At 48.2% G+C, this 14,725-nt stretch overlaps 1 protein-coding gene across 1 annotated transcript in view; it reads left to right on the top strand.

The window, feature by feature from the left end:
• Positions 1-14,374, top strand: part of ELK1 (ETS transcription factor ELK1) — a 36,301-nt gene extending 21,927 nt beyond the window's left edge. Inside the window, exons 4-6 of the mRNA XM_060253142.1 lie at positions 4,569-4,958; positions 8,296-8,397; positions 13,888-14,374. Coding sequence (XP_060109125.1) covers positions 4,569-4,958; positions 8,296-8,397; positions 13,888-13,986 — 591 coding nt within the window. The 3' untranslated portion in view covers positions 13,987-14,374. The remainder of the gene's footprint in view (positions 1-4,568; positions 4,959-8,295; positions 8,398-13,887) is intronic.
• Positions 14,375-14,725: the final 351 nt, after the last annotated feature.

Genomic DNA, 14,725 nt, shown 5'->3' with positions numbered 1-14,725 from the left:
GATTGGCAACCCACTCTCTCTCTCTCTCACACACACACATACACACACTTACTGGGTCTGGTTCCTCCACAATAGGCTTCCCAAACCTCCCGCCCTGGCGGGGGACCCCAGGATTTCCACCCTCTTCCCCCGCTCCCCCAAAAAATGGAAGCAGGGGGAGAGGGGGGAAACGGCGCCGAGCTGCCGAATCCTGGAGCCGGCGAGGCCGCCGCGACGCTGCCGCCCACCGCAGTTTCTCCTCCGAGATGGGCCCAGGCTGAGCCCATCTCGGAGGAGCAGCCAAGAGACGGCAGCAGCGCAGGGGAGGGCGAGGCAGGCCAGGAGCATGGCGAGCCGCGAATCCGGGCCCTTCTAGGACCCAGACTTGCGGCTCGCCACGCCCCCGGCCCGCCTCCACCCCCCCACCTCCGCTTCCACCCCAGAGGCGGAGCGGGCGAGGCGGCAACGGTGCGGCGGCCTCTTCTCCGCTCGCCGTGGCTGCTCTTCCAAGATGGGCTCAGGCTGAGCCCATCTCGGAGGAGCAGCACGGCGAGCAGAGAAGAGGCCGCCGCGCCGCTGCCACCTCTGCTCCGCTCCGTGGCTGCTCTTCCGAGATGGGCTCAGGCTGAGCCCATCTCGGAGGAGCAGCACGGTGAGCGGAGAAGAGGCCGCCGCGCCGCTGCCGCCTCTGCTCCGCTCCGTGGCTGCTCTTCCGAGATGGGCTCAGGCTGAGCCCATCTCGGAGGAGCAGCACGGCGAGCGGAGAAGAGGCTCCCCGGCGCTGTTTCCGCCCCTCCCCCCAGCTTCAACCCAGTGTCTCCTGGCTCCACCCCCAAAGTCTCCTGGCTCCACCCCCAAAGTCCCCAGATATTTCTGGGGTTCGATTTGGCAACCCTACTCCACAACGACATCTGAAAAGAACAGGGGTTACGTTGCGCTCTCTCTCTCTGCTCTGAAGCGAAAGCAAAACAAATGAAGGGACTGTGCTGCTGACCCTTCCCATGAAGTACTTCCTGCTTAACTTTAAAGGCACACAAACACACACACATTTTGAAAAGGACCCGTTTGCAGGTCTCTAAACCTGCCAGAGATCTAGAGGTGCATGGTGGCTGTGGGGGCGTGGTTTCCCCCGCCGGCCAGCTGGCTGGGGGCGGGGAGAAGCCTGTAAAACTGGGGGATCCCCCGCTGGGATCTGGGGATTGGGAAGCCTAGGTTTCCCCAAAAGTGCAACAGCAGTTCCTTGGATCCACTTCACATTGGGAAAATGGTGCAGGTGGGAAAGCGAAACGTCCCCTCTCCCCACATGTTGTTGCCCCAGTCAAAATTGAGCCCGCAGGACCTCGGAGTGAAGTCCCAAGCATGGAACTCCCAGAGTGTGTCTGATTGACAAGACTCTGGGTAGACCCAAATGCCAAGTGATGGGGATGAACAATGCAGGACGGCTCACACCATCTGTTTTGTAGCTTTCCAGAGACACCCAACAGACCTTGGTAGGAACTTGGATACTGGCCTAGTTGGGGTTTTGGATCTGAGTCAGCAAGGGAATTCTGAGTCCCGGGAGACCAAAGTAGACAATTTAGTCCCATATAAACTGAAAGGCAGAGCAGAATTGAAAGCCAGGTACACAATCCACACAATACCTTCTATTAAGGGCAGACAAAGAATACAAAAACAGTAAGTGTCTTTTTGAATGCTCCAGAACTTTCTTTCAGGCACTACCTCAAAAACAAATAAAAAAGAGTGGTGGGAGGAGGAAACGCCTCAGGACGCGAAGTCAGATCCTGTTCAAGCTTGCATGGTGTCCGTGTATTAGACGTGCAGAGGATTTATTTATTTGCTTAAAACATTTATTAACCACCTTTCTCCTGTGCAGAACTCAGGGCAGCTTAGAATAGAACTAAATTATTTAGAAAGACAAAATGAAAACAATATCAATAAAACGATAGATATAGAAACAAATAAAAGGTCGCAATTTGAAATCGGCCATGAAGACTGCCAATAAAGAACTAAATTGGTCAAATGTAGTCCTAAATAAAACTGTCTTCAACTGCCTCCTGAAGATAGACAGTGAGGGGGCCAGGGCACCTCCCTGAGGGATTGTTATGTAATTGTGGGACCGCCACCGAAATCAGAACAAAACAACGGTGGTTTCAAGTCACACCTTTTCTTTTCAAAGTAACTAGTGTCTCCAGTGTCAGTTTAAACCACTGAGGCTAGGGTTGCCAACTTCCAGGTGGTTTATTACAAAAAAAAAAACAAATACACTGCGATGTAAATAGACAACCATACTTTTTTTGGCCAGCAATAAGAAGCAAGGACTTTGTTCCTGCTCAAAATGAAGAATGGCTTTATCTTTTATAAGAATTTTTTAAAGATTTGTCTCACTGCTGCATAGTTTGCAACTTGAGAGCATTATGCCAATATTAAAATTGAAGGTTTGGAACCAGATAAATAGGCTTGCTCCTTATGGACAAGTACATTGCAACAATGGGTGGTTCCTATAGAAAGCCTCAGTGCTTGTATGGGAAGTATTTTGGCCAGCAATAAATTGGAAGAATTTGCACATGCTTTGAGTAAAAGGAACTGGCTTACTCCATCATATACAGCTTAACAAGACAAGGATTTGTATAATATTGATGAAGTGGCAACACGAAACGCATCTATTGTAACTAGTTACTTGTATGCTGTATCACTAAAATTACTATGGGCTCTGTTGAAATTGGTTTAAATGTTTCCTATGGCTGTTATTGTGGATTTTTGTATCAAAGATATTTGTCAATTTAAAAGCAATTTTATAATTAGAAAGTGTGTAAATCTTCAAGTAATTATAAATAAATATATATATATATATAATTATATTATATAATTTTATATATGTATGGTAGAGCCCCGTGGTGCAGAGTGGTAAAGCTGCAGTACTGCAGTCGGAGCCCTCTGCTCACGACCTGAGTTCGATACCAGCGGAAGCTGGTTCAGGTAGCCGTCTCTAAATTGACTCAGCCTTCCAGCCTTCCAGCCTTCCGAGGTCAGTAAAATGAGTATCCAGCTTGCTGGGGGGAAAGTGTAGATGACTGGGGAAAGCAATGGCAAACCACCCTAGGCTTGCCAATCCCCAGGTCCCAGCGGGGGTTCTTTCGCTTTCCCAGGCTGCTTCCCGCCCCCAGTCAGCTGGCCGGCGGGGGAAGCCCTGCCCCCAAAGCCACCATGTGACTTACCCCCTCCGGAGGCTCCGCTTGGAAAGGCTTCCTCTTGGGATGGGATGTCTGTATTACTTGGAAGAAGCTGGCTGCAACTCGTGAGTAGGCTTTTGCTTTTGACATGTACTGGCTGCAACTCCTGACTCACTTCAGAGTCCCCAGAAACGGGGAGGGGGCGGGGGGGGAAATGTCTGCTGAGCACTTCATTATTCCCTATGTGGAGATCGATTCTCATAGGGTAGAATGGGGAATTGATCTGGAGGTTTCAGGAGCTCTGGGGGAGCTATTTTTTGAGGTAGAGGCACCAAATTTTCAGTATAGTATCTAGTGCCTCTCCCTAAAGTACCCCCCAAGTTTCAAAACGATTGGACCAGGGGGTCCAATTCTATGAGCCCCAAAAGAAGGTGCCCCTATCCTTCATTATTTCCTATGGAAGGAAGACATTTAAAAAGGTGTGCTGTCCCTTTAAATGTGATGGCCGGAACTCCCTTGGAGTTCAATTATGCTTGCCACACCCTTGTTCCTGGCTCCGCCCCAATGTCTCCTGGCTCCACCCCCAAAGTCTCCTGACTCCACCCCCAAAGTCCCCAGATATTTCTTGAATTGGACTTGGCAACCCTAAACCACCCCGTGAAAACGTTGTGAAAGCAACATTACCTCAGAGTTGAAAACGACTGGTGCTTGCACAGGGGACTACCTTTTCCTTTATAAAAGTATGGTAGCCTGTTTACATCACAGTTTGTTGTTTGTTTTTTGTAATGTATCTCCACTGTGATCCCGTTGTTGATTATAACTTCCAGGTGGTGGCTGAGTTCTTCTGGGATTACAGTGGATTCCCAAGTGACAAAAATGTTTGCCTGGAGAAAATGGCTGCTTTGGAAGGTGGATTGGATAATTTTACACCCCACTGAAGTCTCTCCCCTCCTGAATCCTGCCCTCCTCAGGCTCCACCCCCAAAATATCCGGGTGTTTTTCCAACCTGGAGCTGGCAATCCTACTGATGGAGATCCAAAGCAATGTACATCGTCATGCTCCCCTACTCCATTTTATCCTGGCAACAAGAACCCTGTGAGGTACCTTAGGCTGAGAAAAAGTGCCAGGCCTCAGGTGGTAGAAGTATTTGGGGGTCGTTACTTTTGCTTGAAACTGAAAATATTTAACTCCTATTGTATGACAACTAGGAGCTGACAACCCTAAGTGTGACAAACCCCCATTTTCATAAAAGAGACCAGTAGTCATTTGAAAGATCATTGTATTAAAGTGGGAGGTGAATGTGAAGTCTGTCTTTGGTTTGTGTGGGATGTTGGCCAAAGTTGAGGGAGCTGAGGTGAATTTGCTTGACTGATATTCAGGGAATCTCCCACCCCACCCCTTTTCCCCCTGCTCTCCCAGGTCATAATAGAGCCCACCCCGTTAGAGGCGTCCCCTCTTGAAGAAAAGGTGCTGGTGAAGGTCGAGGAGGAAAACTTGGACCTGGAGGAGGAAGCCGCCGCTCTGCTGGTTCTAATGGATGCTGCGGAGAAGGAAGAGATCGTGCCCTCAGAGAAGGCCTCCTTGGAGGCTGCGGAGGGGCCCGGGCTGCTGAAGGAGGAAGCCCCGTCGCCCAGCCCAGTGACCGTCTCTGTTGAGGGACAGCCCCAAAAGGGCAAGAAGCCAAAAGTCCTGGAGCTGCCGTCACTGCCCACTCAGGAGAAAGTGAATGCTGCCGTGAACAGTCTCCTGGCGCCTGGCGGGACGGGGAGTACCTTGACTCCAACCACCGTTATTTCTTCCCATGCATTGGTGAGACCATATCTGTCCCCAAGGCCTGGTTGACCACTCTGGGGATGCTGTTTATTGCTTTCTTGATTTACTGAGATATTGATACTTCACTTGAAAATCAGTCTTCCGTTACTCCATTTTATCCTATCAACAAGAACCCTCAGGAAGTAGGCCAGACTGAGGGAGACCAACTGGCTTAGGCTAACTAGGGTCTCCCAGATACAGTGCAGGCGTCCATGTCAGATATCCCTTTTTGTCAGGGACGTACTTGATATGACAGGATGTTTAAACTCCTCTCGTCTCCACCCCAAAGACCAAATGTTGTTTCTATTTAATTAATTTATTTGACATCTGTTAGCCTCTTTTCTACCTTGAGGAAAGCAAGGGGGCCTTACAATGTAAATAAAGCAATGATTATAAAAATGCCTAAAAACCCAAAGCTTAAAATCCCCAGTTAGGACTGCACGAAATAGAAACTAAATTAGTCAAAAACAATGCTAAATAAAACCATCTTCAACTGCCTCCTGAAGACTGAAAGTGAGACGGCCTCAGAAACCTCCCTTGGGAGATCGTCCCATATTTATTTATTACATTTATCTGCCACCTAAGAACATAAGAGAAGCCATGTTGGATCAGGCCAATGGCCCATCCAGTCCAACACTCTGTGTCACACAGTGGCCAAAAAGCCCAGGGGCCATCAGGAGGTCCATCAGTGGGGCCAGAACACTAGAAGCCTTCCCACTGCTCCCCCCCCCACTCCACCCAGCACCAAGAATACAGAGCATCACTGCCCCAGACAGAGAGTTCCAACAATACGCTGTGGCTAAGAGCCACTGATGGACCTCTGCTCCAGATGTTGATCCAGAATCATTGTGGAGCACTGTGGAGCAAGCAGCCATTCCAATTGCCAGCTGACAATGGGCAAACAGGAGCATCCGGGGGTTTGAGACAGATGATCCAAATGGCACCTCCTTCCATACTAAATACTACTGGGCACGATCCACTGGAACAGTCTCCTGCAAGACCCGCACTGAAATGAATGGGAGCTGGTGGAGATAATTCCCATGGAGCTCATGCAGGACCATACTGCTGAGGGAGAATGAGCTTCCATAAGAACGTAAGAGAAGCCATGTTGGATCAGGCCAATGGCCCATCCAGTCCAACACTCTGTGTCACACAGTGGCCAAAAAGCCCAGGTGCCATCAGGAGGTCCATCAGTGGGGCCAGGACACTAGAAGCCCTCCCATTGTGTCCTCCCCCCCACCCAAGCACCAAGAATACAGAACATCACTGCCCCAGACATACAAACATAAGAGAAGCCATGTTGGATCAGGCCAATGGGCCATCCAGTCCAACACTGTGTCACACGGTGGCCAAAAAACCTAGGTGCCATCAGGAGGTCCATCAGTGGGGCCAGGTCACTAGAAGCCCTCCCACTGTGTCCCCCTCGAGCACCAAGAATACAGAGCATCACTTGTCTCAGACAGAGAGTTCTGACAGTACACTGTGGCTTATAGCCACTGATGGACCTGAGAGACCAGGTGCTCTCAAGGTGGCTAACAACAATTAAAACATTAAAATCTTAGTTTGGAAACATAATACAAACAAAATTGAGAAGCAGCCCTCATAACAAACCCAAATAACTAAAAACCAAACAGAAGAGCTTTGTTTTGCAGGCACTCTGGAACTTAGATAAGTCCTGCATGGCTTGCAAATCATCCAGCAGCTGGTTCCACCAGGATGGGGCCACCACAAAGAAGGTCCTCATCCTGGTGGATGCCAGGCAAATGTCCCAGGGGCCAGGCATCACAAGTTCTGAGTTGAATGCTTGGGGCTTTAAAGGTAATCACCAAAACTTTGAATTTCATCCAGAACTTAACCAGCAGTCCGTGCAGCTGTTTCAAGACAGAATAGACGTAATCATGGGGCTGCCACTGAAAAGACCCTCTCTTGTGTACCTGCCTTTATAACAGTATCCAAAGATATATGTATAGATCTGTGGGCAGGGAATCAGCAACTGGGCCAAATCTGGCCTCTTGGACCCAGGACCGGCGCTAGGGGTTTTGACACCCCAGGCCGAACCCCGCCCACCCAATGGGTTATTGGCGCACGTGAGAAGTGCAATTGCTTGGCCCACCCCGTGCCCGGCTCTCTCTCACTTCAAGGGGATCTGGAAAGACCTCTTCCCAGCTCCCTCTGAAGCGGGAGAGGGCTGGGCACGGGGTGGGCCGAGCCGCACATTCTTTCTTCAGGAACGTGTGGTTCAGCCCGCCCCATGCCTGGCCCTCTCCCGCTTCAGAGGGAGCCAGGAAGAGCATAAGGGTCGGCATAAGCGGAGACAGGGAAGGTGCACCCACCACCCCGCCCCTGCGGTGAGGTGGCGCTCCAGGCAGCCACCTACCTCACCAACTCCCATCCGCTGGCCCTGCTTGGACCACCAATTGACCCTACAGTCGCTCACCTTAGAAGTGAGAGAGGTGTTTTCTGGGAGTCCACTTTGTGGGATTGGGGAGGGGACGTATCGGACTGTTACCCTCGATCCCATCTTCTAAGATGATCAGGTGCAAAGGAGGGCCACTTTTTGCAAGTCTCCATCACCCCTCCCAATATTTCTTTTTCTGCTGACCTGCATAGGTCAGGCTAGCCCGATCCTGGTAGATCACCCTTGGCTAATGTTTGGATGGTAGATCTCCAAGGAATACCAGGGTCACGATGTAGAGGCAGGCAAAGGCAAACCACCTCTGAATGTCTCTGGCCTTGGAAACCCCACCTTGTTGCTGTAAGTCAGCTGTGACTTGATGGCAAAATAATAAGAATAATAATTAATGATAATAAAAGGTATGAGAGCCCCCGATTTCCAGTCATGCACGCACAATGACAACAAAACAACAATATATATATATTTTTACAAAAAGCAGATATACCCCAAAGCAGTATCATTTTAAACTTCTTAAAACTGCATCTGTTTCTTAGAGTCCCCCTATTCACAGATGGGGTGGTGATGAACAGGGGTGGAATTCTAGCAGGAACTCCTTTGCATATTAGGCCGCCCCCCTCTAATGTAGCCAATCCTCCAAGAGCTTACCAAAAAAAGAGCCTTGTAAGCTCTTGAAGGATTGACTACAGGGTGTGTGGCCTAATATTCAGAGGAGCTCCTGCTAGAATTCCACCTCTGGTGATGAAGGAAAGGAGTCCATTGGGAAAGAGGATTCAGTCCATTAATCTTGACTTCTTTTCTTCTTGCAGTTAAGAAAAGAAACCAAACTGGCAGCCTCAGCGGCTTGGTCTTGGAGTCCCTTGAAAGTGTGTTTGTTTTCTTTCTCTCCAGGATCTGACATGCCCTTTCCTTTCTTTGCAGACTCCGGTCTTGCTCACCCCGAGTTCCCTGCCCCCCACCATCCATTTCTGGAGCACCCTGAGCCCCATCGCTCCCCGGAGCCCGGCCAAACTCTCTTTCCAGGTATGGTATGAGATCAGAGGCCCTCAAGAGGACTGAAGGTGGAGATTCTCTTGTTGGCTGTGGTCCGTCCACGGAGGCGAGAGAGGAGGTCTGCGATGGTGGGAGAGCAGAGAAGCTGGTTCTGGATTGCAAAGGGGTTGTGATAAGGCATCGTGTCTTTTACACATCTGTAGTTCTGCGGTTCTCTGAACTGGATAGCCCAGACTAGCCTGATCTCACCAGATCTTGGAAGCTAAGCAGGGTCAGCCCTGGCCAGTATTTGGGAAGGAAACCACCAAGGAAGTCCAGGGTCACTAAACCGAGGCAGGCAGGGCTTTTTTTGAGCAGAAAAGCACAGTTCTGGGTGGCTTGGCATCAGGGTGTGTGGCCTAATATGCAAATAATTCCTTTTTTTACAAAAAAAAGCCCCGCGTGAAGCAATGGTGACAAAGGGGGTGTGGCCTAATATGCAAATGAGTTCCTGCTGGGCTTTCTCTACAAAAAGCCCTGTGTGAAGCAATGGTGATGTCAGGGGGTGTGGCCTAATATGCAAATGAATTCCTGCTGGGCTTTTTCTACAAAAGGAGCCCTGGAGGCAGGCAATGGCAAATCATGTCTAAATGGCTCTTGCCATGATGCATTATCTTCCTTATGTTAGGTGTCCACGATGCCTTTCCTCTCCCTTCCTGTTCTCTGTTTCCCCTGACTTTTTCAAAAATGCGAATACCTAAAAGAACATCCAGACCAGCATTTTCCCCCAGTCTCCTTCCAAAAATGTAGGCACCTGGGGAGGCTGTGAGGGACTTGTTCCTCTGAGTGGCAGGGCTCATTTTGTAGCAGGAGCTCCTTTGCATATTAGGCCACACCCCCTGATGTAGCCAGTCCTCCAAGAGCTTTCAGGTCTCTTATTACAGGGCCTACAGTAAGCTCTTGGAGGATTGGCTACATCAGGGGTGTGTGTCCTAATATGCAAATAGGGTTGCCAAGTCCAATTCAAGAAATATCTGGGGACTTTGGGGGTGGAGCCAGGAGACATTAGAGGTGGAGCCAAGATCAAGGCTGTGACAAGCATAATTGAACTCCAAAGGGAGTTCTGGCCATCACATTTAAAGGGACGGCACACCTTTTCAATTCCTTCCTTCCATAGGAAATAATGAAAGATAGGGGCACCTTCTTTCGGGGTCATAGAATTGGACCCCTGGTCCAATCTTTTTGAAACCTGGGGGGTATTTTGGGGAGAGGCACTGAAAATTTTAGTGCCTCTACCCCAAAAAACAGCCCCCCCCAGAGCCCCAGATACCCACAGATCAATTCTCCATGATTTTCTATGGGAATAAATTTCCATAGGGAATAATAGCGTGCCCAGCAGACATTTCCCTCCCCTTCCCTCGCTTTCTGATGACCCTAAAGCGGGGGGAAGGTTTCCAAACCGGGGATCCCCTGCCCCCACCTGAGGATTGGCAACCCTATATGCAAAGGAGCTCCTGCTACAAAATGAGCCCTGCTTAGTGGCTTTGCTCCTGAAATTTCATCTTCCTTTTTTTTTTTTTTTGGAGGGAAAGGTCGATGCTTTTAATTAACGGTGAAAACGTGTAGACAAAAATCTAATTAATTGCTCAGCAGATGTAACTTCTGCTTTTGCCTTCCAGCTCTCTGAGCAATTAGTAGGTTAACTGGACAGTGTTTGGGTGTGTGGGAGTCATTTAGAATTCTATTTCATTGTTAATTAAGTAGTGCAATAAATGAGGGATGTGGAATTGTATGGTGTTGTTCAGAGGTGGCCAAACTTACTTAACATAAGAGCCACATAGAATAAATGCCAGATGTTTGAGAGAAGGAAGGAAGGAACGAAGGAAGGAAGGCAAATAGATGGGGGAAGGAGGAAGGAGTGGAAAGAAAGAAATATAAAAGCATTCCCTAAGCCACTGGTTGACTCGGCCTGGAGAAGTGATTTAAAGAGACAAATACCTTCTCCAAGTCAGCCGATGGGACGGTGGGAGCTTCACGAAAAAGCTACATGTGGCTTCCTAACCACAGTTTGGCCACCCCAGTATAGCTCAATCTCATTAGATCTTGGAAGATAAGCAGAGTTGGTACTTGAGTGGGAGACCTTTAAGGAAGACTCTGCAGAGGAAGGCAACAGCCAGCCATTTTCTGCTTCTCACTTGCCTTGAAAGTCCCTTGCTGGGGTTTGCCGTAAGTTGGTGGTGACTTGATGGAACATAAATACATGATGCACTAAATTAAACAACTTCACATTTCTTTAGGTACAGACCATTTGTGTGTCAGTTTCTGCTGTTTCATATTGACTCAGCACCTCTTCAGCTGAATCCCACAAAATGGAGGCCAGTTGCAATCCACACCATCTCATTTGTTAGCGTTTGTGTTTTGTTGTATTATGTTTTCTTTCTCCACCAGCAACCTTTCAAATGATTGGTCTGGCAAAAAATCGCACATTGTTCCACTTCTCCTTTTTCACTCCCTCGAGAAAAGAAACTAGAGGTTTTATTCAGGTACAAGGAAAGCTGTGTCATCTGGTGCTCAATTATCTAGAACATTCCATGAACTGGCATTGCCCAGGGACTGCGCTCCTTCCCCTCAGCCACCGTTTTCATTTGAGAGTCAGTTTGGTATAGTGGTCAAATGCGTGGACGCTTATCCAGGAGAACAGGTTTCATTCCCCCCTCCTCCACATGCACCTGCTGGAGTGATCTTGGGTCAGTCATAACTCTCTCAGGGCTGTTCCTCTCAAGAGCAGTTTCTATCAGAGCTCTCTCGGCCCCACGTACCTCACAGGGTATCTATTTATTTTTATTTAATTAATTATATTTATATCCCCGTAACGGGCTCAGGGCGGCTGTGGGGAGGGGAAGGGAAAGGAGATTGTCAGCTGCTCTGAGACTCCTCTGAGAGCCAGTTTGGTGTAGTGGTTAAGTGCGTGGACTCTTGTCTGGGAGAACCGGGTTTGATTCCTCGCTCCTCCATTTATGGCTACTGGAATGGCCTTGGGTCAGCCATAGCTATCACAGGAGTTGTCCTTGAAAGGGCAGCTGCTGTGAGAGCCCTCTCAGCCCCACCCACCTCACAGGGTGTCTGTTGTGGGGGGAGAAGATATAGGAGATTGTAAGCCGCTCTGAGTGTCTGATTCAGAGAGAAGGGCAGGGTATAAATCTGCAGTCTTCTTCTTCTTCCTTCGGGTAGTGAAGGACAGAGTATAAATCCAGTCATCTCCTCCTCCTCTTTATTTATTTAATTCATTTACACTCCGCCATTTCCCCCACTGGGGACCCAAAGCAGTTTACATTGTTCTCCTCTCTTCGAGGTTGTCCTCACAACAGCCCTGTGAGGTGGGTTAGGCTGAGAGTGTGACTAGTCCAAGGTCACCCAGCGAGCTTCCATGGCATGTCGGGGATTTGAACCTGGGTCTTCCAGATACTAGTCTGACACTCTTAACCACTACACTGCACAGGCTCTCATACCCCAGCATCTTCATGTACCCTCCGAGGCTCCCCTTCTGGCTTGATGCCTCTAGCTGTCGCTTGGCTTCTCACAGCTGTGGTGTCAGCTGATGCCCTCCTCGAGTGCCAGCTTCGGATGCCAGCTGTGAGAACATCTGGAGAACTTCTGAGCAACTGGTCCACTTGTCTGCCTGCTGCATGGGATTCACAGTTCCAAGCAAGTGACAAAGGAAATATAGATTGTGATCAAAATTCCTTCTAAGCTGCAGAGTCTTATGAGCAAAAATTCTACTTTGTGAGCTACTGGCATTAAAGTTGAGATCTACTGGCATTAAAGTTGGTGACATTGCCATTACAGCTGTGAAGTACTGCATAAATTAATGTGCTCTGGGCTCATCCTTCCTGAGCTAGGCAAAAATGTGTGATCTGGAGGCTAAAAATCTGTGAGCTAGCTCACGCTAACTCAACTTAGAGGGAACGCTGATTGTGATTAAAAGTGCCAAAAAAGTAACACTAACTAAGCAACAATAAAATACTTATCAAAACTGTATGCATCTTATTAATAAATATAAGGGAAAGTGAAAAACCTGTTATTTATTTATTTTTATTTATTGTATTTATTTGATTTATATCCCGCCCTCCCCACCAAGGCAGACCCAGGGCGGCTCACAAATTAAAGGTCACACAGTTACATTTGTGTGACCAAATAAAATAAAACAACAATAAAAATATAAAACATAAAAACAATTTCTAAAAACATCTACTTGTACTGGTATCATGGTTTCAAACAGCAATCTGAATGGTGGTTAGTTATTTATTTACATACTTGACATTTCTTGTCTTTGAATTCTATGACATAGTCTTTTGAATAAGGTTTTTTGCTTTTCCTTGTATTTATTAATAAGATGCATACATTTTAATAAGTACTTCTTTATTGTAAGTACGTCATGTTGTTGTTTATTTATTTACTTAGTGATCTTATATTCCGCTCTTTCCCATACCAGGCTCAGGGCAGATCACAACATAAATTAGACAATAAAAACCAACGAGTCAAATTTAATACAATAAAACCAAAACAGCAGAACGATGAAACAAAATAAGGTGCATCACTGGCGAAAAGGGCATATTTCACAAAGTACAGGGTTTTGGACCCAAGAGGAAATGATAATGTTAAAATCAGATGCAGCACCTCAACAAGGCTTATGAAGCATGATGTCATAACAAGGGAGGCCGACTGATGGAATAGTTGGTGGAATAGGAAGCCTGCTGCCTCAACCAAAAGCCTGTTGTTATTGTTACTTTTTTGGCACTTTCAGTCACAGTCTATATTTCCTTTGTCACCTGCTGCATAGGATGGCCCCATGGCTCAGGGGAAAGGGGGACGGTCCCACTAGGCCTGGGGACTGTCGACATGGCATTTCTGATGGGGTGGGGGATGGGTTGTTTGCTGCTGATCCCTTTGGGTAACAGGAGGGGCTGAGCGATAAGCTTGAGCATCCAGGATGTCTCATTCACCAGAAACCCCCATAACCCATGAGTGCTGCATAAGAAAGCTTATGTGCATGGAGAAGGGACTTCATCCTTCCCTCTGTGGCATTTTTCTGACCTGAAACTATCCTGGTGTGTGCTGTTTAACCTTTAGGGGAAACGCACGAGTGTACACAGGGGTTTCCCAAACAAGCCAAAGAGTATACCTGCGGGACTATCACGGGTTGGGGAAATGGTGTTTGGTGGGAGGCAAAGGCCCTTCTCCCCGTGTATCATTTGTGATCTGAACTGGGCACCATCCATGTGGGAACTGAGAAGAACCTGCTACTTACATGTGGCTTTTACAATAGCGTGAGGACCCAGGACTCAACCTGTGTAAATGTGTATCTTGAGCAGAGAAGCAGCACATGAGAAGAAAGTTAGAATGCCCTTCCTCTTCTTTCCTGCTCCAGAGCCCCACCCCCACCCCAAGCTGCTTTTCCTTTGGAAAAATATCCATTTGAGCTTTTGGTTCATTCAGATATTCCCCTGAGTCTCTGCTTCTGTCTCTCTCTCTCTCTTTCAGTTTCCCAGTAACTCCAGCTCACAAGTCCACATCCCCTCGCTCAGTGTGGATGGACTGTCCACCCCTGTTGTCCTTTCTCCAGGCCCCCAGAAGCCATAACCTTTCCTCTCCGCATCGCTGTTATCTCTCGTTGCTTCTGCCAATGAAATGGCTTGAGTTTCTTTCCAAGAAGCTGGGATTAGACAGCTACATGTCTCTTTGTTGACTGGAAGATCCCTTTGGCAAACCGAGGACTGCTGCCCTGCTTGAGGGGCGAAGGTGACACAGCAGCGGATGCGCTCACGAGCTTGGAAGCGCCGGGATTTTCCTTGAAGCCAAAATGGAGTCTCCCTAACACCAAGAAATCCACGTGCTGCACCTGCCTGCTTCTGAGAAGTTTGATATGGCCCTCCGATACCTCATTTGGGGCAAAGGGGATATATCCTCATTTATTGGGTCCCCTTTCTGCTTTAAGGGGTTGTCCATGTTGACTTTTGATGCGGCACGATGGGGTGTTCTCCATCTTGGTATACCTTCTCTTTTAATGATTTGGGAGTGATGGTCCAAGGTCAAGAGGGGCCACCTTCTTCTACCCTTTAAGATAAATCAGATATCTCATTTTGTCTTTGTCACTTTGTCTGGGGTTGGTTTTGAATAGGCAATTGAAGAGGGGTAGACTTTGCGAGTCATGTTCGGTTGGGCTGTCTGTAGAGGACAGAAGCCGTATCAGCCATATTCGTTTTGGCTGTGTGGTGATTTCAGCTGTGGCCAGGATGCCGGAGTGTAAGCCATGTTTGTTTTGGCTGGATTAAGTAGACTGAGGAATTTCAGTCATTGTTTTGGGACTGAATAGGAGTAA

The sequence above is a fragment of the Heteronotia binoei genome, chromosome 13, assembly GCF_032191835.1.
Source record: "Heteronotia binoei isolate CCM8104 ecotype False Entrance Well chromosome 13, APGP_CSIRO_Hbin_v1, whole genome shotgun sequence".
Taxonomy (NCBI): Eukaryota; Metazoa; Chordata; class Lepidosauria; order Squamata; family Gekkonidae; genus Heteronotia; species Heteronotia binoei.
Note: the sequence above shows the minus strand (reverse complement) of the source record. Positions and strands in the feature narration are given on the sequence as shown.